This window comes from Mesoplodon bidens (genome assembly GCF_964165515.1).
Source record: "Mesoplodon bidens genome assembly, chromosome: 4".
Taxonomy (NCBI): domain Eukaryota; kingdom Metazoa; phylum Chordata; class Mammalia; order Artiodactyla; family Ziphiidae; genus Mesoplodon; species Mesoplodon bidens.
This window is the reverse complement of record NC_138160.1, coordinates 54,634,767-54,659,722: the sequence shown is the minus strand read 5'-3', so window position 1 is coordinate 54,659,722 and position 24,956 is coordinate 54,634,767. Positions and strand designations below refer to the sequence as shown.

The 24,956-nt window shown below is 39.3% G+C and overlaps 1 protein-coding gene across 4 annotated transcripts in view; it reads right to left on the bottom strand.

Moving 5' to 3' along the window:
- Positions 1-24,956, bottom strand: part of MAST4 (microtubule associated serine/threonine kinase family member 4) — a gene marked incomplete at its 5' end in the record, with an annotated part of 581,401 nt that overhangs the window by 265,046 nt on the left and 291,399 nt on the right. For all 4 annotated transcript variants that reach the window (XM_081231058.1, XM_081231059.1, XM_081231061.1 and 1 more), the window contains one exon: positions 8,776-8,807. In XM_081231058.1, coding sequence (XP_081087184.1) covers positions 8,776-8,807 — 32 coding nt within the window. The remainder of the gene's footprint in view (positions 1-8,775; positions 8,808-24,956) is intronic.

The window sequence follows — 24,956 nt, the reverse complement described above, 5'->3', positions numbered from 1 at the left end:
AAGGGAAGCCCGGGAAAGCAGACCACTCCCTCCCTTGGACCCACTGCCAGCCCAGGGGGACGTCCCCCCCCTGCCCCTGCAGTAAACATCATTTGTTCCACAGCAGTGACATGGGGATGTCAGAGGGTGCCAACTTCCCCAAGAAAATGCCCTCCTCGGTTTTTGAAAAATACAAATAAATCCAAAAGACAACCTCTGCCTCAAAGCCGACCTTCCTAAGTAAAAGCACACACCTCCACCACCAATAACAGTAGAATCAGCATTGGAAAATCGGGGTTTAGTAAGAGCTCAGCAACCAGGGCTAATGTCACCACGAGGTTAATCTCACTGATCTCTAGGACACGACAAAAGTTAGAAATCATCTTTCCTGCACAATGAAAAGCACAACGCCTAGTACAAATTAATATTTTCTAATAGGGAAGAACAATTTCACCTAAGCATCTACAAAATAGGCAAATATTTCTTGAAAGATTACTTTATAGTTCTAGAAAAGAGGCATTTAAAAATCCTTTCCCTCGATATATTATGCCTGTTTAAATTTATTATCATTAGAATTTTCATTCTTTAAAAAAAAATTTTAATTTACCCTTCCATGCTAGGCACCCGTTTCCACATGCCTCTAAAATTCATAGAATATACTTAATAAAACTTTTTCCTCTCATGAAGTTGTATTTATGGAACTATCTGCATACAATTTCCTTATGCTATGAGTCAAAAGATACCTGGGTGATGTCTGAGGTGAAGCAGAGTCCAGAAGGCCACTGGGAAGAGAGGTGTACGGGCACTGGCATATTCTATGGGCACGTCTTATGTTCCAACACAGAAGCATGGAAAAGTCCTAATCCTCATCCTCATCCCAGAAGAGGTGACTTTATATAACAACATGTTCAAAGACAAGGCATGTGTATTCAGATGAAAGAAATGACCTGCCAGAATTCTTAGAAGTTGAGGTCTCTACTGCAGAAAAACAGAGAAGGAAACCCTAGGATATTTTTCCCCCAGTCACTTACGTTTGACAGTCAGCTGCCACAAAGAGTCAAAGAGCAGGGGTTCTAATTCTCAGGAGTCAGAATGGCAGAGGCAAAAGTAGAGATTCTAAGGAGGAACACCAAGACATAAGCAAAATCTTCTAGCCACCACCCACCTCTCGACGGTTCCCCTCAGAGAGCCCGACTTACTATACAATGGGGTCAGGAGAACAATACAGAATTCAGCTGCCCTGCTCACATGTCTCACTGGACGATGGACTCATTTGGGGACTGCCAGTTACCACAGTGGGGACTGCCATACCCACCAGTGCAGCCATCACTAGTCTCATTGCTAGTCTGAGTAAACTCAGTATCCTGGTAGTGCTGGTATGTGACAAGGTTTTCCCTCTGGTTGCAGTTTTAAGTGTAAACTCTTAAGAAGAGTTTGAGGCCATGCTTTCCAAAATGTTCAAAGAAACCATGACGAGCAGGGTGAAGTCAAGTGTACTCTGTGAGGTCTAACCCTTTACATGACCCATACTGTGGATGTCGATGCTGTAATTCATGTCTTTATAGAACAAAACGCTACCACACCCTTGCTCATTATCTTTTTCTAACTCAAATGTATTGCCCTGAAGAAGGAAAGTTTGCTTTCCAGTCGCTGGTGGGTGGGACCCCTAAATTGTGGCCACAGTTCACAGTGAAGAAACAGTCTGAGCGCAAGCAAATCTCAAGTCCTCCGAGTTGTTGGTTCTTCACTTACCAAACAAAGGTATTTAAAAGTTGTTTTCTGTTAAGGTTTCTTCCAGCTCTGAAATCCCATGATTAAACTTTTCTAAGTGGACATCTATAATATCCCACTTCATTTTCTTCAATACCTGTCTGTCCCAAAACACAGTTTCGAGAAGTAACCTATATACTATGCTGAGAAGGATGGGCAGGTTTCTAGTGATGGATTATTCTAGAAGAGGGGCCACTGAGCACAGGGAGTTCCCTCTCAGCTTCATGATACAGAACATGGGTGGGGTCTGTCTCCCTCACACACCTAGAAACCTCCTGATACCAGTTTTGACTGTGGAGGGACACAGGAAAGATTTACCCAAGGATACGGGGTCAGACACCCTATGTAACACCTCTCCCCTGATGGAAGGGCTGGTAAACAAAGTTGTCCCCCCACCCCAGAAAATGCTACTCAAATAATCTGGCTTTAAGGGAGCTTCCTCAGCCTACTGGCAGTCTTTTGCCTAACATTATCGGACAAAAATAAGTCGGAGGGGGGCCTTAATTCCCATTGTGTTTTATTTAATAAAACACTTATATAGAGCTTACTGCATGTCAGGCACAGTTATAAACATTTTACAGATATTAACTAATTTAATCCTCAAAACATTCCAAGATAGAATAGTATACATACTTTTTTTTTTTTTTTTTTTTTGCAGTACGTGGGCCCCTCACCGCTGTGGCCTTTCCCGCTGCGGAGCACAGGCTCCAAACGCACAGGCCCAGCGGCCATGGCTCACGGGCCCAGCCGCTCCGCAGCATGTGGGATCCTTCCGGACCGGGGCACGAACCCATGTCCCCTGCATCGGCAGGCGGACTCTCAACCACTGCACCACCAGGGAAGCCCTGCATACATACTTTTATGGATGAGGAAACAAAGACACATAGAGGTTAAGTAACCTTCTGAAGGTCACAGGCTGGTTAAACAGCAGAGGTAGGATTGAACCCAGGCAGTGTGGCTCTGAAATGCCTACTGAATAACAGACCTGAGAAGGTGGCTTTTAGTGAGAAAGTGCAGGCACCCACCTGCTGCAGTGGGCCACACTCCACAAGGCTTGCTGAAAAGATGCTCCCTGAAAAGTTCTCCAAATTCCTGTCTGACTCACGCTTGCTAAAAAGTCATTCTAAGACAAATGAAATAGAGAATTTACCCTCATGCCTTTGGACATCCAGAAGCCCACTTTGCCATTACACACACCCTGAAGCTCTCCTAAGAACAGCAGTTGCCATCTAGGGGTGGCATTTTAGATTCACCCTGAGAATGGGCTGAAAGTCCACAAGCCTCGGTGCTCCCGCTGCCTCTGCCCCCAACGCACATAAGTGCAGATTCTGATTTGTACTCCCAAGTGTGTTTGGAAATGCATGCACACACACACACACACACGTATTTTGATAAACCTCCCTAGGTGACCCAATTCTCCCTCCCACGGAGCAAAACTAAGGTCTTCCTAATAATTTTCAAAGGTGAGAAGATCAATCCTACATTGTTTCTATCTCCCAGGTCTCCTCCCCCAGCCCCCTCACAGAAGATGAATGCAGGCGTGATACAGGATGCTGCAAATACATACCAAATACCAAACTGGCTTTTCGATGAATATATAAATGTAATTGACATTCTTTCACAGTCTGAAATCCTCTCTTTACTCTCAGGATATATTACACCATTCTGTTTTTATATAAACATGCCACTTTAAATGCTAATTCAGATGCAACACTCAATTTTTTCTTCATTTTGTTTCTGGGTTTCTAACATTCAAAATGACACTGGACTTCCATTTGGCTTCGACGATAGGCATTTTGAATTCTTGTTGTTTCAATATTTGGGGGGGTAGGAGAGAAGAAAGTACTAAGAAGAAAACTAAATTTATTTTAAAACTTATCCAAATACAGTTTACATGCTCTTTATTTTGCTTGAATTAAGCCCTTTCCCTCTCTTTCAGAAAATGTTACCTTCACCTTACTGAAAATCTCGTAAATCTAATTTGACTCCGTTGTAAAACCAAGGTGATTCCCTCCCCTTGCATTCTAGAAATAACCTCATTTTACTCAAACTACTTTTCTAAACAGCCCATCAAGGCAGCATGTTCTGGCTGAAATACAACTGGCATGAACATATGTTTTCTTTTTGAAAAATACACACACCTACAGATGCCAATGACATCCACATGAGCCTCTCCAATTACATAGAAAGTCACTTCCTATCTTGTCTCAAAATGAGGAATTTCAACCTAAGAAATATCCTAATCCAGTGCACCCAGTTCAATCTAATTACAGTGAGACAAACTGTCTTCTGAGTCCAGCAGGCCCCGCTCCACCCAGAAGCTTCCAGTAACCCTCAGGGTCCTCTGCCTCTGTCATCCTAAGCACTGTGACAACACTCTCTCCCTCTGTGGCTCACTCCAGTCTTCCATCCCATCCAAACACCCTTTCGTGCTCCTGCCCAAGAGAGACAATATGGGAAAGACGTGAGACAAGTTTATCACCTTTTTCATATACTTGTTAACCTATCCATGTGGCAAAATGGTTCTTGACAGCAGCTCTCCTTGCCTGTCGCCAGACCCCCAGAAGCATCCCATTAATGACTCGTGTTCTGCTGTGCTAAATGAAGCTCAGGGATACTGTGCCCAAAGGTATGTACATTTCAATGAGACCCCGAGGAGAAAATACCTTTAATATCCAACTGAATGAATTTCAGTTCTTTCAGATCCAACTGAATGGATGTCTGGCACCGTGGTAAGTGTGTTTTAAGATGCCTGTTTTCTTTGTGGAGAGGAAGATGGACCTCCTAGCAGACCTGAAATCATTGTATGCCAGCAGCACCTCACGCTACTTAGTCCGTGGCCAGCCCTACTAGACCCCAACCATTTCAGAATAATGATAAAAGGAAAAGGGGAACGGAGAAGGGACAAAACTCTATGGAGAGAAATAGTTGCTAAACACTAGTATTGTTGCTAGGTTGAGAAATTGAAATTAAGCTGAGAAGACTCCTAAATTACTTTTAATACTTTCAATACTCCCAGAAATTCCTCAGCATGCAGAAACATACTTCTCCAGGCCTTCTGTGCACAGGAGGAGCTGCTTTCTGCTTTGGGTTTCTGCTGCTAGATGTGTGTGGCCAAACAACATAAAGCCAAGAAACTGACCAAGTGTCAGTCACTGTTCTACTAAAATAAAGTGATAACTGCAGATAGTCCCACGGATCCCTGAACTACAGGGCTCCATGAAACAATGCACTCATGCTCACAATTAAAAGACGTAGAAGAAAGGCTATTTTAATTTTGGGTAGCAAGGAGAATTTACTTGCTAAGAAGAGATAGTGCAGTTTCTTTCTCTGTGCGGGGGGAGGGGAGGGCTTAGGGGGGTCTTAAAGATCTAAAAATCAACGTAGGAGGAGGCAAGGGAGCTGGCCCCAGCCAATTTCCTGCCCCTCTCTCCAGGGAATTTGGAGAAGAAAAGAAGCTCCCTCTGTACTAGAGAGCTGTTTATTTGAGCAATTAACAAAACATGAGGGGGTCCTTTAAAATTAAAGGGGACCTTGGTTTTGCTCCAAACCATCCATTAGCTCACACCTTGGGCTTTTACTCTTTTTCCACTTTCCCTGTCTGAAAACAAACACCACCCAGAGAGCTTTGCCACTTCGAAATGTCATTTTAGGGCCCAAGTTCAAAAGACTAGTTAAGGGACCCACAACACTAGGAACTTTTTAATAAATATGAACAGTTTAGATTAGCTGTTAGTAGAAACTTTACAACATAAATGCTGTCTTGTATCTGGAATTTGCTTTTAGCTTTTGCTCAGCATTGTTTGTTTTTTATAATTATACTTGTTGATGCATCTTCTTTAGTTCAATTATCCTACCCGCTGTAGAGTATTTCATTGTATGACTATATCATGATTTATTCAAAGGATATACAGATTTTGACAGGTAGCTGAGAGGAAAGGCAGCAGAGAGTATGGCAACTTTTGTTCCAAGGAGAAAGACAAGAACATGCTAGAAGAATCTGGGAAAATGGCTACTCTTTGTAAGGAGAAGACAGCTAGCTAAAATCCACCCATACAGGGAGCTAGAGTAGAAACGGGATTTGGGACCTTGACGTTGGTAAAGGGCTGGAAGAGCCTCTGGAAAACTGATCGGGGGTCACTTGGTTTTTTAGTAACATCAGGTCTAGAAAGAAATTCCCTTGGCCTCTCTTGTCTGCTGACCTTTGCACCATTAAAAAAAGAAAAGTCACATCATTGTCTTTGAAACCTTTTAAAACACATGTGAAACACAGACTTCAAGTTAGTCCTTGAGAAAAATGATCGTAAATTACAAATTAGTGGGGATCTGGATTACTTTTTTTCTAGAAAGAATATAGGTTGCTTTTTTATACTTTTCAATTAGTAATAAAAAGAAAAGCCTATTTTCTGTTCTTTTATTTGTAAAAGCTTTAATTGTTATATAATATATACATGCTTTATATAACAAATATGTTTTTATCACGATTCCAGACAAACATTGTGTATAAGCTTACTTAAAATTTTTTATAGACAATACTAAAATTTTTTAAAAATCTGATAAATCTATATGTCTAAATGATGAAAGTGCATTTTTAAAATATTATCTTTCAAGGCATACACATTAAAAGTGGCAGATATAACAAAATCAGGTGCCTTCTTCCAAGAGCATAGCTTTTCTGAAGGTACACCCCCTCTAACAAGTTCAACCGCATTGCCGGGTACCATAGACAATGAGGAATACATCACATTGCACAGTTGCTTGCTGTTGACATGGAAAGACAACTCAACAGAAGAGCAGGATCAAATCATCAATCTTTCTGGGAGAAGGTAATAAAAGACTTGAAAGCATTTATGCAGTAAATAAACAGAGGAAGTGTTAACAGGTTTAATGATCAGGTACCATGATGCGGGCTAGCACCCATACCTAATAAAAACACACCTGTGCTCTTCTTCATCAGATTTGTATTAAAATCACTTGAGCATTTATCTTATAAGTATTTTCTTTTTCTCAAAGTCATAAAAGAACCTTGCATGAGGAAAGTAATGACTGGCATCCTGTGTGGTGGTCACTGAAAACTCAGAGTGGCATTACATCCCAGAACATCTATGTCATAAGTCATTAATTCTTTTGGGAATACTTGTATTTAATAGAAAATTTAAAAATAGCATGTTTATTTCTTGTTTGCTTTACTTGCAATTATTAAGTTTTCCAAAATTCACTTAAAAAGGTAGATTTATGTTGACATATATATATGATTTTTATTCCCATCATCTGATTGATAGAGCAACTGATTTTTATTAGGAGGGGATTTTAATTGGTTTAAATGTAATTCTATCTTACTAAGTATTCAAAGCATGTGCTCCAAACAAACTGATGCCATCATCATTTTTTTTTTATTAAAGAGTCCATGCTCTCAAACAGAGAAATTTAAATATTTTCCTTATCATGTATTTCCCCCATCAACTCGTGGCTATCAGCTAACATGAACAGAATTGAAACTTACACAAGTGCAAAAGGAGATATGGCCCTTCAGTGGGTATAAGGAATCTACTTTGCTAACTAACATTATTGTAATAATAATTTATAGGAAACATAGTAACTTAAACAGGAAAAAAAAAGCACCATTTATTACAAAGGCTAAAAGGAAGCTCTGACTAAAGTTCTAAAGTTTTTAAATAAAGTATACAAGACAAGCCTAAGATGCTTTAAGCATACAAAATTATAAAGGAAAAGAGATTTTTGTCTACAAAGGTATTTTATGTAGATATTTCTGTTTTTCTTGTTTCTGATTTCTCATCATGTTGGGAAATATCAAAAAGTTCAAACTTTTACAAGTCTAGGCAAAAGAGTCCTAATCATAATGCAGGAGAATGGAAGTTTTTGATTCTAAGGATATTTCCTATGGTAAACTATTAGGCCGTTAACCTGTAGTGCCCAGAGATGTAAGCTGGGAGCGAGAGAGAATTTATTTAGGTACATTCTCCAAGAATAATGATCCAGTGTCCTCCTGTCAACTAAAAAAGTACAGACCAAAATGGAGAGTAATAAAATGTTCATGGTTCACGAAGTTTTGGTTCCTAGACGCAAAGACTGAAACTTCCCAAAATTGAGTCAAAAGAATGAATTCTTACAACAGTCACCACATACGTTTCTAATCCTCCAAGTTGAGATTTGTATGAACTTATCTTAAATATTATACTTATTTTTTTTAAAAGGACATTGCCCCATCCACTAAATTCAGCATAAATCAGATACCAAATCCAAATATGTCTAGACCAGCCCTTACACAGTACTAGTTGATAGTAAATCTACCTTAGTAGAATATTAAAGGCAATTAACTTCATTCTGCAACTTGCTGATGCAAAAAACTATGATTTATGCAAATATATTATTAGCCTTAAAAATAAAAGGTGGAAACATACTATAAAGAAATCAAGTCAATGTTCACAAATTTGCTATTTTAATATAAGAGCATTATTACATGAATCAGTGCAGTAAGGTCTAGATCTAATAGACAGTTTAGCTGATGCAAAGTCTTCATCAATTCAAAGGCAAAAGTATATCATTTACTCTGCGTAAAATTCATAGTATAAAGATCATAGAATTCCAGATCATGTAGATAAGCACTAATTCTTTAGTCAGATCATTTTAAACTATCTGCAGACCAAATAATGTTTTTGCTTGATTACATAATAGAATTTTTAAATTTAAGATTCTCCCAGGAATAACCTGCTGTATAAAAATAAATAAATAAATAAAGTAAAAAAAAAAAAAGATTATCCCAGGAATAAATATGCATTTTGGCTTACAATGTCCATAAGGAACCCTGGAAACTTTCTTCAACTTATCTTGAAATTATTAATATTTGACATTTATAAATAAATGCAAAGCTTTGTGTTTTCTTAATTCAGTTGATTATCATTAATCTTCTGATTGCCATTGAAAAGCTAACAAGTCAGAGAATAATGACATTACAAACTGTATGCCAGAATACAAATGAATCAATAAAGAAGTTATTCTACTTACAGACTTCCTCTTCTGGGGAGACTCAGCTCCTTCTGCAAAAGAAAAAACGAAACATGTATATGAGATGCTACACTAACCTTAGACTACTAGGATACCAAACAGGTAACATAAAATGTATCATCCTTATTATGCTTGATTTGGCATCTTCTACACTGAAAAGATTTTAGTGTTATTATTTTATGCTGGATCCCTTCTTACATTGTTCCCTTTATACACTGTATTTAACATACAAACCCTGTTTACCTAAATTCCAGAGCAGAAAAGACATCAATCCTCCCAAAGCAATGACAGCCAAATACTGAGTTGAGCTACGTGACCCTATAATTAAGGGTAAGGGAAATCTGAGCAACCAAAGAACTTATCCAAAAAGGAAACAGAAGGAGGAGGAGAAATTTTGCAGAATTATAATTAAGTGAAAGGTGAAATGAAAAGGGTAGTGAAATCAGACTATTTGCCTCCAACAGAAATAAACTCATGCAAAACACTATCTACCAAAGATTATAATTTTAAAAAGAAATAGAGCAAAAGTTTTCCTTCTGGTATTATTTCTTAAAACAAATGTGACTTATGATTAAGAATATTTAAAAGTAGGTTAACGAACTTCTAAAAAGGTAACCAGACAGCAATAACAATTAACATAGTGCTTTATAGTTTCAAAGGATGCTCTCACACTTATCTCAAATTAAGATCATTATCTACCTTTCTAGGGAGAGTCTATGGGAAAATAAAACGAAATAACCCAGCAAACAAACAAACAAAAAGGTATACAGAAATACCTCCACCCACTAAAGGAGCTTTCAGAAGCCTGGGCACTCGAGAATGATTACTTGATGACAATAATTAAAGAATAGGAAGTAATGAGTCTCAACTGGCTATTTTAACTCAAAATTTGAAAGCCTTGACTAAATTTGGGCTTTCCTTCCCATAATTATCATTTTTTTTTTTTTGCCTGCCAGGAGCTCAAGCATCATTTTTTGAAAGGTGCTTCCTCTTCAGCTTCAAACTCACCTTTCCTGTTCCCTATTTTTATTGGATCCTTACATGTTTGTCATGGCCTGTGGCCTCACATCTTACTTCTAAACCATGCAATTTGCTCCATCACAGCTTACAAAAAATGGACTTAAGAGCCACAGCCCAGAGGAGGATCCTGCCTTAAATAGAACCTATCCAAAGTTATTACTTTACTCACTTATTAACTGGAAAATATATTTTGATTCAGAGTTATAATAATCAGATCACTGTTTAATTGCAAGAAAAAAAAAAACAATTTTAGGGGCAGAGTATTTTCTTCCTTCTCCCAATAGCTAACCATTTTCTTTTCACGGACTGCAGGGTTCAATGGTGAAATGCTTTTGTTTTGTTTTGTTCCGAGTTTTTCTTTAATCCTTCATTAGCCCCAAGAAATTATAGCGTTTGCTGAAGTTGGCTCCCTGATTCTGAAACATAAATATACCTTTATTTACTAAAGCCTCTAATGAGAAGAGTAAAGTCTTTGACCAAGACAGTTTTCCTTGGGAACTGAAATGTAAATAGAACACCAATGAGTAATTGTCTCTATGTGTGTCTTGGGTTATGACAAGCACTGAGAAATCTGTTTGTATTCAGGTTAAAAAAAGAAAAAAAGAAAAAAGGAGAACTGCCTACAAGGAATCATTCACCAGAGGGTTTCTGTTAAAAAGAAATTACTGATCTGAAAAGGAATACATATATATAACTGAATCCCTGTGCTGTACACCTAAAACTAACACACCATTATAAATCAAATAAACTTCAATAAAAAAAAGAAATTAGTGAGACCCACTACATAGCAAAAGGCCTAGAGCTTAATTAAATAAGTAAATACTGCTGTTTAGTAAGTTCATCTGACAGCATTAAAAGAAAAGGAGGCATACCTGAGGTGCTATCATTAAAAACAGAAAAAAATAAGTCAGATGTTGTTTCAGTTCTGTACGCAAACAGATCACTCAGAAGATATAAAAGGAGAAGGGCCAAATAAATGATCCCCAAATAGTTCAGTCAATCATATTCCACCAAATGACCTGACTGTGAGCTGGTTGCTTTGCTATGAGAAGAAACTGCTGAAACGGCAAGATAAGGGATGAAAACCGACTCTGTTTTTAATCAGAAAGCCCTTCCAACAGGTCTAGAATTATGAGTTCTAAACAAGAAGAAAGGTCACAGTGGGTAACCCCGCACTGCTGCTCCCCGGGACGGTGGCCGAGGTTCCAGGACATTTAATAGGCTACTGTCAATGACCTGCAGGGTCTGTGCTAACCAGGCTGAGGAGCTAATCCACCTGACGGCTTGAATGTCAGGCTTGGAACTGGAAACTCAATTTGCTAGCAAATTGGAATCAGATGCGATGGTAATAAAGTGAGAGAAATGAATGTGCTGTGGCCAAGACCTTGTGAACAGTGGCTGCAAAAGCCTGCAAATACCAAGAGGGCTAAGCGATTGCAGACAGAGCCAGGAGGGGCTGCTGTCCTGCTGCGTGGGGAGGGACCATCCACTGATCACACTGCACCGGCTGGACGCAGAGGAGCAATATCAAGGCACTTACTGCCCCAATCCTAGTGGTACTGTGCGTGTGTGTCCTTATTCTCTTAATGTCAGGATAAGGTCACTAAACCATACTTACATAATTAGATAAGACATGTAGTATTGGTTCCAGTCATAAACCAAAGCTTGTGCTTAGTATATTTGGAACATGTGTAAAAAATTAGCATCAGATTAAGAATAGAGAAGGGAAGGGGGCAGAGAGAGAAAAAAGGGCAAGTAGTGTCCATCTGAACTAAAAAATATGTGATTATTAATCATCACAGGTTAAAGAAATGCATGAGTGTATTTAAGAATATTAAAATTTTAAAATTATTTTCATTGATATTGATTTTTCAGTGACATCTAATATTTTTTAGAATTGCTGTGTATCATTACTTGCTTGACAATATGACCTCCTTTGCCCCCCTTTCTAAAAATGTTGACTAGCAAATACGTGCATTTGAAAATAAAGACAAAGTTAATCTAAGAACTCTGTTTACCTTCTTGTGATCTCTTGATAAGACTGAGAACACAGTCTCAGTCTAATTCCTCAAATACTGAAAGAGAATTTCTGTGAGTCTGGGAAGAAAAGAAAGCATAACAAATGATCCTGCCCCTTTCCTCGGCCAGCCTTGGCTTCAAAAGGAGAAGATAACTTGTCTCGTTCATAAAGGCAATTGAGAAATAGCTGCAACGTTTAATATGTACAAGCAATTTCCACAATGGCAATTTTAAAAAGATACACTATTTAATACGTATTTAATAGTTATACATACACAAATGAAACAACCTGGCAACACATGCCACATGTATTTAAGAAATCTTTGAACTATTCTTTTTAACTGATGGGCCACTTTATGATTTAGAAGAGAAAGGAGATTTTATATCATATTACAAATATTATATTACAAATAAAATATCCCCTCCTTCAAGAGGTGGGGCTTAATTCTCTTCCTCTGGAGAGTGGGCTGGACTTAGTGACTCCCTTCCAAAGTCAGAGGAGGGAAAAGGAAAAGTAGCAACTTTTCAGTGGAGAAACCTGACAGACACCGTCTGAACCAACCAACATTAATGATACCAACAATAATCATAGATACCATGTGCCCCTGATACGATGTCATGAGGAGAGACTTCACCTCTGTGGCATTCTCCCTAAAAATCCTTAACTCCAGTCTCATCCTGGGAAAGTACCAGGGAAAACCAAACTGAGGATCATTCTACAGAACATCTTTAAAACTGTCAGGGTTGTGAAAAACAAGGAACAACTGAGAAACTGTCACAGGCCAGAGAAGACTCAGGAGAACGATGACAAAATGCAATGTAGGATCATAGACTGGATTCTGAACCATAAAAAGGACAGTAGTGGAAAACCTGGTGATATCCAAATAAAGTGTTTAGTTAATAGTAATGTACTAATGTCAATTTCATAATTTTGACAAATGTATTAAGGTTACATAAGATGTTAACATTAGAGGAAATTGGTGGAAGGGTATGCAGAGATTCAACTGTCTTCAACTTTTCTATAAATCTAAAATGATTTCAATTTTTTTTCAAAGTTCTCTAAAAAGAAAGAGAGGGCTAAGGAGAAAGAAAGACGTGTGTGTGTGTGTGTGTGTGTGTGTGTAGGCTAGGGCATGGAATCTATGGATAAATATTGAAATATTCTAAGCTTATTTTAAGGCCATATTTAACCCAGTATTTTAGAAGTTTATAGAAATAATCTGAGAGAAGCTTGTGACTAGGACCATCAGTGAAGATGGTGAGAAGCAGTCAGGTTTGAGATATGTTTTTACAGAATATACAAAAGAACTGGATGTGGAAGATGGAAGAGAAAGCCAGAAAGACTAAAAGTTCTTGGCCTGTGCAAGGAGAGTTAGAAGGAAGAATGGTTCTATCTGGATACATCAGATCCAAGATGTCTGTAAGAAATCCAAAGAAAAATTTCCAAGCAGGTGGTTGGACAAACGAACCTGGGTTCAGGAGAGAGGTTGGGGCTGAAAATAGACTTTGAAGTCATTATTGTATAAGATGGTACATAAAATCGTGTGCTGGAAGTGACAGGAGAAGAGAGAACAGAAAAAGAAGGGGCACATATACCTATATGTATATACACAGGACCACTTAAATCTACAAGTGGGGAGAATTTTGCTCCACACTACACCCTGTTAAATGATGCGCTGAACTATGCAGACCCTGGGTTCTTCAAACAACACAAACTGAATGAGGCTAGCAAGTAAAAATACTACTGGGTAGACACCAGCTCTCACACAGGTGACGGGATTGTTGCACAGACAAGGTCAGAAAATGGGCGGGAACTAGGAAATTAACCCCCAGAGAACATGACCACATCTGGGGAACAGCCCATTAGGACACCTCTGCTGCTCAAGGCTCAACTGGAGCTCAGCCTCCAGGAAGGACCTCTCCACTGTCCCAGCACCTTCTCCTCAGCACTCTGGCAGGTCCCCACTCCCCGTGAGTGTCCCATTACTGCTGGGTGTCAGCCAGTGTGATCACGCCTGAGTTTCTGCCCTAGCTGCCCAGGGAGCAGGAACAAGGAACACTGGCTCCCTTCATGAGCACAGCGGGAGATGGGGCCAGGCCACCATGCCTCCCATACTCTGGGAGGTCCTCCAAAGAAAGGGGAGAGGATTTGGAATTCAGTAACCAGCCCTTCCTCCCCCACCTCCAAAAACAAAACGAAAACAACATCCTGCAAACAAATAGAACAGTGATGGCCAGCACCTACCATCCCCTCACTATTTTCCAGAAAACGATCTGATTTAACGTTCGTGCATTTCCCCGTGATCACTGTCCCTTAATTAGTCCTTGGTGTCCTCACCCTACCATCAAGGGTGACTACAACTACTCTGCATTGACAGACAAACCATTAATTTAGGGAGAGAGTTCAAAGAGCCGAGATGCGGGAAGCGGTGTATCAGGCACTGTTAGGGACACGTAAGGAGGAAATAAGACAGATTTAAAAGCTACTTGGGGAAACACACATGGCAAAAGAGATATCACCAGGTGCAGGATTATGCAGTATAATTTGAATGAATAAATGTTAACAGGGGAGAGAAAATAAAAGGGGATGAGATAATTCAGCTCAAGCAGTGGCTCTGAATGCAGTCCGGCTACACATCAGTGTCACCCAGGGAGCTTTTACAAATACTGATGTCTGAACACCACTCTGGAGATGGAGAGGGAGTTGTGTGTATATACGTTGTTTCATGGCGGCTGGTACTTTTAAGTACCCTTAAGGCCTATTAGTTTGCCTTTGGATTTTTTTCTTTATGGAATACTACTTTTCTAGCTGTCATCACAGTAGTGAAGTTTTAGGGTTTTTTGTTATTTCCTTTCCAAGTGGGAAGCACTGTAGGGCAAGGAAGGGTACCCCAAATGAAAGTCTCCCTACCTGATGGGGTGTAAATTTAGCTAGGGGTATAGGCTCAGCAAGGGATTGGCTCTTTTAAAGGGATGTTTTTGGCCCCATTTTTCTGGCCTCCATTTCTGAGTTACTTGTGAAGGCAGAAGCAGAGGACAGAAAAGTTCACACCACAGAACCAGATCTTACAGAACCAGGCTTGGTTCTGAAATACAGCTGCACACAAAAGGGGCTTATGTTCAAACCTCTTGAAAAATCCAGTGAATTGCCCATACAGTACATAGCTCTGTGCATAAAAGTCTGTAGAATGAAGCTGGAGAAGCAGTAGGTAGACCTCTACAGAGATGCTTGGACATTCAAACCGTTCATCCTGTAAAACACCACTCAGTGGGAATGTGAGATGGGTGGAGAACCCTAAAGGACCTCTCCTTTCTTGCAGGTTTTATTTCATTCTGTTTCTGTGTCTATAACCACAGTGCACTTTAACATATTTACCTGTGGTAGTAAAGTTCAACAAAATAAACCGTGAAACGTACACACACAAAATCCTTGTTGCGTTTTCATGTAAATTTTACTCTATCACAACCACACACTCACTTTCTCCAAAAAAACAGAAGTAGTTACTGCCTTCCTTTCTTTCTGGGTTGGCTTTTTCTGCCATGAGTTCAAATCAACGGCCATCGTCCCCAAGACTAGGCATTCGCCTCACAGGTCCTTTCCATACACAGAGTTTCTCAGTCACAATATGGGTGTCTGGCTCTTTGAGTTTTATAAAATCCTATCTGAAATGGAGTCTAAGAAATTTTTAACAAACTCACCTGGCTGTTTGGCAGGACACGCCAGCCTTCCCATGGAAAGCCCAGAGATAAGCAATTGCCCAGGATCGCAAAGCCAGGAGATGGTGGAAGCAAAATGTGAACCTATGACACCCAGCCCCAATTTTCCCCCTACACTCCAATGCGAAAGTGCTGGAGAGCAGGCCAGAGTGGTGGTGTGAACCACAGGGAGGGGAGTCTGAATGAGGACATGAGCACAGAGGGTTGGCTTTAATTAAAAAAAAAAAAAAAAAAAAAAAAGGAGGGCAGCTTTTCCTCTAAAGAGGAAGAAAAGTACAAGTAAAAACAGGTACCTTTTAAAGAAGAACAAAGGAAAACTGAAGCAATTTACTTGGGGTTCTGTAATTTCAGAAACAGAGAAGACAAGATCTTCTGCCAAAGGTGAAAACAAGGGGCACACATGGGGATTAAAGCAAGCAAAATGGGGTTCTTTTATCCAATTGCACACTTTTTAGTAAAGGCTGCTGAGGCAAGTGCTATGCCACGCACTGGGGATAAAGGACTTGGCTTGCTTTAGAATATAGTGTGGAAAGGCCTGGAATAGCGGTTTTTTCAATAGTACCAAGGGGGGGGCGGTGATCAGTTTTCTTTAAGGAAAGTCAGGATTGTTTCTTGCCCAGTGATATTCCCCATTATTCACGATAACAAAATCTGGTGGAACTGAGCTATTCTCAACCTCCAGGCTTAGCTCAGGTTAAGTTAAGCTAATGACAAAGTTCATTGTCTGAGCCAGAGTAATTTGGTTCAAAGATGGCATCTGATTCAATCTGGGAAAACAAGATGCAAAACAATGTTTGCTCCAGGCTCCTGGGAAAGAATGCCTTCCTTTTTCCAAGAGAGTTAACAGGAAAGGAGGATCATTAACCCCAAGAAGCTAATGACAGCCGCAGGGTAGAAGCTGACAGAAAAGAAAGACAGGTAGAAACTGGGTCTTGGGTGATGTCTTTGAAACAATGGATCTAGTCTTGCTTATACCTGGATTTCTCAGTTACGTGAGTCAATCGAGTCCCTTTATTGTTCAAACCAGTTTAACCTGTGGTTTCTGTTCCTTACAATTCAAATATTCCCAAGTGATGCAATACTTAAGCCTGGTCTTTCTTCCACGGGCTCTGGGAGTTGGCTAGGCAGCCTCAGGAGTGGGTGAGGAAAGGGGCATTCCAGAAGAGGGAACAGATGCTGCAAAGTACAGCGGAGTGAAACAGTACACAACTCTTAGTAAACTTGGAATGGCCGGAACTGAGGGTAGAAAGAAAAAACCAACAGGACATGAGAACAGAAGCAGGGACAAGGCAAATCATAGAAGGGTTTTGGAAGAGTCTGTCTTTATCCTATAGGCAATGGGGAGCTCATGGAACATTTTAAGTAGGAGAATAAGATGGTCAAACTTACATGTCAAAAAGGATCACTCTGGTATCAAGGTGTCAAATGGCTTATGGAAGACAGACAAAATTAACTCAGAGGCTTATTCAATTGTCCCGGAAGCATAGCCCAGTGCCAGGACTAAGAAAGAGGAAGTGGGGAAAGAGGGGAGGGGCAAATTCAAGAGAGAAGTGTGTGTATGGGATCTACTGGAGTTGAAAAGAAATGCTTAACTCCTGGGAAGGTTTAGAACATTAGGAGCTAAGGGCAGGGCTCCATCCAGAGATTAGGGAAGAGGCCCATCAAAAGTTAAATAATGGACATCTGAATGTGGATAAGGGGATGGCAAAACCATTTAATTTAGACCAGAGAGTCCCAGATGGGAGGGAATGTGGGATAGATTTGCAAAGTAAGATAAGAGCAAAGGTGGGCATCACAGGTCTTTCTTGCATGAAAGTTAAATATCATTCATCACAAACCCCTCCTCCACTTTAAAATTTTTACACAATTGGTGGGAATGTTTTTCTTTACTAAGACCATCTGCCTTCACCCATCTAGTAACAGTCCCTAATGTTTACTGCAATGGTGATGTACATTACCTTAATTTTCACTATTATTTCCGTTTGACAGAACTGAGGCACAGACCAGTTAAGTAGCAACACAAGGTCACAGAGATGGTAAATGGCTTAGCTTGTTTTTGAATCTGCAGCAGTCTGAGTGCAGAGCAGTTTAATTATTTTTCATCACCTAGTAAGATTTGGTGTATCTGTACCACAGACTCCCCTCATGTAGGCTATCAAGTTGCATTCATAGCTGATAACACACTGGCAATTACTCTTAGAAAGGAATGTTACACCGCAGCTTTGCAGCTCTTTCTAAGCAAATTTCACACTTAAGTTATTTTTATAGACTCTGGTTTTATTTGAAGCAAAGCCTTGCAAACACATTACTTTTAACACAGACCTTTTTAAGTAGAAAAAGCAATAACAAGTCAAATCATCACTTAACCCCAAGTCAATGAACAAATGAAACAAGCTTCCTTTCCAGCCAATTACTAGGGGTTTTGGTGCTTCCTAACTACACCCTTGACATCAAAAAATCAAGCTTGGGAATCTCACATTTATATATATGTATATATATATACTGCCTTCCAATTCAGTATTATACAAGGGAAAACTGCCTCCTAAGTCTCCATGTTTCTCTGCAGGGTTTGCTGAGTAATAACTAGTATTTAATGTTAATAAGATCTCCAGTTTATTGAGTGCTTACTATATACTAAATGAGGTGCATTTATTTCCTCAAGATTAGGAGCTTCCAGCCCACAGTCATACGGTATTTTATGTCTTCAGTTTCTTCTTAAAGAACAAAATACTGTCTCTTTCAAGCAAAAGTGTGTCACTTTTGATCAAATGAGAGGAGGGAGATGCAAAAGGGAGGGGATATGGGAACATATGTATATGTATAACTGATTAAATAAAAAATAAAAAATAAAAAAAATCAAATGAGAGGAGCCATAGACCTTTGCAACAAAGGAAGCAAAACAAGAAAATGTATATTAGATCAGCCAAACTTTATGCTAAACAAAAATACTTATTTAAGCCCATTGTATACTTCATAGTGATGAAGTGAGTAGGATCTAGAGTCAGATATACCTATATTCTAATGTAAGTCAACGCTGGAAAATGTCCTTGAAAAATCTCTTTAACTTCTCTAAGACTTAGTCTTCTAAGTTATAAAATGAGGATATTACAATTGATACCATAAGGTGTTGAGAAGACTACTGAGAACGCACATCCTGCATGTAGCACAGTTCCTGAACACACCAGCACCCTAGATGTCAGCCATTACTATTGAAGTGTGATACTCGCATCAGATGTGCCACCTGGGGCACAAATGAAGAGCTGGAATGGGTAAAATCAAAGAGCAAGTGCCCAGGTCGCCTACCTTGTCCTCTCTGAATGCAGAACCTGGGCACGGTTCTGTCGAACAATTGGAAGATTCCAAGCAAATCAGGCTTCAGTGAAATCACACACCCTGTTACTAATCAGCAGAAAAAATTCCTTTAGCAGAAGGAGATCAAACACAAATGCTGGATATTTAAAATTTTAATTGCCCTTAAGACTGCACATTTAGAGGTCCTTCAGGACTATAAAATTAAGGTCACCGTGGACAAGTTTTGTGATTCTCTTTTTTCCCTTAGAAGAGACTTATGAAGGCTCTTGATAAATACGCGTATCAGCCCTGCCACTTAACTATGTTTCTTGTTACTTGGGAAAGCCTGTGACCTATGGTGAGCTTAGATAAAAAGGCAACACCGCACAGCTGTGCCCTGCAAGGCTTCACAATTTTTTCAGGTCTTCCATCCGTTACCAGCAAATTACAGTAAATTCAAAATATTGATCTGCACACTCCTATATGGGAAGAAAGTTACTATGGACTTTTATTGCTTACTGTTGGGTACAATTCCCTGGAATCAATAAAAGCTACAATGTTCATAAGCTTCTAAAAGGATAGTTAATATAGTGGATATGAGACACCTCTTAGGATCACTACAAATCTATAGGATTCTTCAACAGAACAGTGGCAAACATCTTCACTGTTCAAAAGCCTTATTTGATTTTAGAATCTTCTCATTACCCAGGAAAATGCCCTGGGAAAGAAATGAATATCAATGACTGGCAAAACTAGAAAAGACCCTGCTTAACAGATTTTCTGTTTTACCTGTTGGTTCCCCTGCATTTCCACACCAACGTTACTGTCCAATCCAGAGTCAGTCATTAAGAGTTGTGATTGTTTGGGTTTTTTTTAAGAGTATCGTAGCACAGATTTAAGATAAGTTTTCTTGACCGAGGTTTCCAGGGTCCATCAAAGGAGACTGCTGGCCCATAAACAATATTTCAACCACCCCTAATTTAAAGAATCAATATCCTTTTATGAACCAATTTTCAAAAATCAGATAATAATTCAAAGGTTCTATTAAAATTACAGACAACCTTAATACAAAAAGAAAAAGGCTTTTTATAGAACCAGGAAACAGAACTGGATGAGACTATTTGACCAGTGATAGTGAATTCATCCAGCTGATTAATCATTTTTATTTACTAAAGATACTCTATAGTTTATCTAGCAGTCACTATTCTGAAAGCCCATTTTAGTGTAGAAATTTACAGGCAAATCAGCTCAAGGGAGCTCTTGAAGTGCTATATGAAGCTTATACACACAAGTCTGCTTTCTTCTGAAACCACTCTTCTCCATCTAAATGCAAAAGACGATGTTTAAAATGTACATATAAAATGTATGAGGGTGATGGAAGATTAATGACACACATATTCAAATAATCAATAATGTGTCTTAAGCCTTTAATGGTACTGAAATTTACTGTAAAGAGGTCACAGAATAAAATAAACAATTGCCTTACAAAGGATATATTTTACTTAGTAAGTAATAGGTTCTATTTGTCAAAGGGTACGATATTGGACTTTTTTGGAAGTTATTTTCTCCAATGTGCTATTTCAAATAGCTGAAAGTACACTGGAATTGGGAACCCTGAGATTGAAGAACACAGAGTAAGGTAGGATTCCCTATTTCTTGCTTCACACCTTCCCCCCATCCCCCATGAAAATTGGTGCTGCTGGGCTGCTCCTGTGATGCAAGAAATCTAGTGGGTGCCAGGCCCTGTGCTACTCATTTTCTCCTACAGGGTTTCATTTAAGCCTTACCCCTACCCTGCAATTATAGGAAGGGTGACCACCATTTTTTTCTGATGGGGAAATTGAACCTTGGAAAAGTTACATTGTGATTTGCCCAAGGTCAGTGGTCTCACATTAAGGATAGTATAGCAAAGACAAAGTAGCCTTGATGACCCTTTCTCATACTGCACCAGCCCTGGACACTCAACCAAAAAACATTTTTATGTGAGAAATAATAAGTCCTTATTTACTTAAGCTGCTGTTAGTTGCATTTGCAGTTAGTTGCAGCTAAATACATTCCTGATACTCTCCAAAAATAGTAGTGAAGTTTGCATGCTCCAAAGTCAGCTTTGGAGCAGTGTATCCAAAGGTACACCTGGCATTAAGACAACCTTGACACCCTCAACTCTGAGCATTAGGAGTGCTGGTGCTTGTTACCCAGAGAAAAAGACCAAATGTTCCTTAAATTAGGATTAGATTGTATGAGAAACAAAATCCTTGGAAACACTGATTACAGATCTCTCAATGTGGTTCCTTTTTCCAAAATCAATTGGGAGGGCCGCACAGTGTGTGTTAATGACTTTGAAGTTAACCAAAGAGACTCCAAACTTAATGGTATCGCATTTGTGACAGTTAATTAGCAGAAAATATTAAAGTAGAGTGGAGTTTTTGCCTTTTTTTTTTTTTTAAGCATCAAAAGCAATAAAAGGCTTTGGGGTTTTAATTGCTTCTTCCCTAAGACTGAATTCTATTCTCACTGCAAAGACAGAATCCTCTCTCTCAAAGTCAAAATGATCCCTTGTGTGATGTTTTTGGATTAGAAGGACTACAACAAGAGTGGACATTTAAACTGAAGACCCAGGAGAGTTTTCATAAGGTGGCCTCTTATTTTTACTAACTGAAAAATTAAGTATTTTCCGAGCAGGAAGCTCTCCCCCTTATCATATGTGAACGCTGCCATTTTAATTCAGGGGTGAGCTTAGGGGATTTCCACTATGGTTTCTATGATACTAACTAGGTTCTTCCTTTTAAAAATAAAAAGCATACTAGACCTTATTGTACTGACATGATTGCTGTATTATAGAGAAGCTACATGTTACTGGATTACACTATCACCTTGGAAACCTGAAATTCATAGTCAAGTCTGGATGCACTGTCTATAGAAGTTAAAAAAAAAAACCCAACAGTCTAAACTGACTATACTATAACATAGTATGAACAAAGGGGGAAAATCAACTCTCAAACACTGAAGAATACAAAATTACAGGCGGCCTAAACTATCTTTCAAAGTCACACAATTTAGACAAGCTGATGAATTGGCACTAATGCTTTTAAATGGTCCTATCACTTTAAATGCTAATAAAAAAAGAAAAGAGAAAGTAAACTAAATTACACTGAATACAATTATGTATCAATTAGGAAAAAAGTAGCTAAGTAAAATAGACTGTTAAAGAATTACATGTCTCTTTTTTTTATTGAGATATAATTGACATAGCATTGTATGAGTTTAAGGTGTACAACATACTGATTTGATGCATTTGTATTGCAACAGAATTGCCATTGTAGTGTCAGCTAACACCTCTATCATGTCACATAATTATCATTTCTTCTAGTGATGGGAAAAAATTAAGATCTAGTCTCTTAGCAAGCTTAATGTTTATAATACAGTTTGTGGTCTATAATCACTTACTGTGTGTTAGCTCTCCAGGACTTATTTACGTGTTAGTTGCAAGTATGTCTCCTTAAACAACATCTCTCCCATTCCCCCAGCCCCAGCCCCTGGTAACCACCATTACTCTCATTTTTCTAGTTCAGTTATTTTAGATTCCACATATAAGAGATTATATGTATCTTTTAAAGATAGAACCTAAATATAAAAACCCTAAGTGCTAAATGCTATACGCTAATTGAATTAAGTTGCTAACCCACGTGTCCTTAGGCTCACCAGGAGGAAAGTGCTGAGATGGCAGAGCCGTAAGAAGGCAGACAGGCAGGGAGGCTCAGGAACCTGGCTTAGGACGATGGCCTTGGGCAAGTGACTTTCCCTCTCTGTGGCTTCCTTCCCTCACTGGAGCCGATCAATCATAAGAGCTGATAGTGTCATTGTGAGGATTAAATGAAAGAATACACATAAAGTACCTAGAAAAGTGACTGGCACACATCGAGCATGCTAATATTAGGTTATTATTCTACCTTAAATATTCAGTCACAAATCTGACATTGCAACCCTAAGGTTTTGCAATTCGAAAGTGTAAAGTGTTCATCTACACAATAGGTAGTTATGCTGATATATCGTCTGTGCACCAAAGCACAGATGAAAACTAGTAATACATTCAAATATTCTACTTGAATGAAAGCTCAGAGAATCTATCCTTGAATTTCTTATTGATACTCTCAGGTGCTTTCCAAATGAATTCTGCTGCGTTAAAACTAAGCCAAAATAGATTACCTGGGCCATTGTAACTGCCCTTTGTCAAGCACAAAGTCCATCTCAATGAAAAACAAACTTCTTGGGCTTCCCTGGTGGTGCAGTGGTTAAGAATCTGCCTGCCAATGCAGGGGACACAGGTTCAAGCCCTGGTCCGGGAAGATCCCACATGCCACGGAGCAACTAGGCCCGTGAGCCACAACTACTGAGCCTGCGCATCTGGAGCCTGTGCTCCACGACAAGAGAGGCCATGATAGTGAGAGGCCTGCGCACCGCGATGAAGAGAGGCCCCCGCTTGCCACAACTAGAGAAAGCCCCCGCACAGAAACGAAGACCCAACACAGCCAAAAATAAATAAGTAAATAAATTTAAAAAAAGAAAAAACTTCTTTAAAAGCCTGATTCCATTTTTACCCCCACACATGCTAAAAACAAGTTGGCATATGTTCCAAGCATTCCATAGTGTATCTTTTAAGCAGACGCTTTTTATCTCGTGTAGCTTTCATTAAATTACAAGAGAAAAAGTATTTCTCACTAGGACAGGAATAATGCTATATTTGTCATCTACTCTGTTTTCATTCTATATTTCTCTCAGTCTACCTTTCATCAATAAATAACAGTGTTGCTTTAACTAAAAAGTGTGGAAAATTCTGATTGAATTTTCCACTTCAGAGTACACAAAATCATTCCATCTAACATGCTGTGTTAGAAAATCTATGCCCTATTCTGACCTCCTGTTGCAGCCTATTTCAAGTATTGGTGATGCACCGTATCACACTGCATGGCTGGTGAAGGAGAGTAAAATATTGACTGAGAAATGTTTTGAAAAAAAAACCTCTATTCCACCTAGATCCTGGCTACTGTCAAAAATCACAAACATGTTTGCATTCTGTCTGTGCAGGAGCATGACAAAGTTCTCACAGAAATTCCCACAATAAGTGACACCAGCTACTTGCCTAATTCTCCATCTAAGCAGGACCATGCAAGGCGGGGGCTGGGGAAGGGGGAGCAAGAGTCAGCCCAAATAATATACTCAGAGGTGTAGGAGAGAAGATGTCATTAACTGTGCCCTTCCTTTCACCTATTTGCAAGGTTAAAACAGAATTTAGTGGAAGAGATTACCACCGCAGTGAGAAGGCACAACTCAGCCAGCAGGCAAGGGACACATGGAAGGAAAGGAAATATACTGATTGGCCTTTCCTTCTAATTTCAGTCTAGGCAGCTTGCTGTCTTTTGTCACTGGGGGGGATGTGACAGCTGACCTAGCCTAATTTTCCTGGACTAGCAAACTGGGACAGTCCTTGGACAAGTGAGGCTGAGACCAGTACACACCTATAATGGCAGAGGACAACATTAGCTCTGTCCTAAGTAGCAGGCCCTAAGTATAATGCTGTAACCTTCTGGATTAGAGCTCTTCCTCCCTCCAAAAATGCTAGTTTCCTTACCAGAAAACAGTGGGGAAGACATTTCCCAGGTGTAGAGAGTGGCAGCCAATATGAATTATTCATATTCCTTGAAATAAAGAGCAACAGGTCCATTTAACTCAACATTTCCCAAAGAACTTTGCTAATGGGTATTGACAAGAAAAACTTAAAAGTTCCTTTGTAAAAGTTCTGTATTCAAGCAAGTTTGAGAAACACCTAATACAGCTCAGAGAACTTACTTACTGCAAGATTTTCCCAAGATTTTTTAAATTATTGGCATTTTATTTAACAAGATCAAGGGCCGTGGTCTGCAGGGTTCCCCAAATTGATGGAACCATGGAACACTTTGGGGAAAACATCACTGAGGCACATACACAGAACAAGCTTTGAGAAATGTAAGTTTAACTGAGCCTTTACTTTAGTACAATGATAGGATGACCATAAGAAAACCAGAGACCAAATCACTGCCATGGGATACACCAGTGACTGCATTTAGTAACTGAATTTCAGTCTGGTATTGCACTCT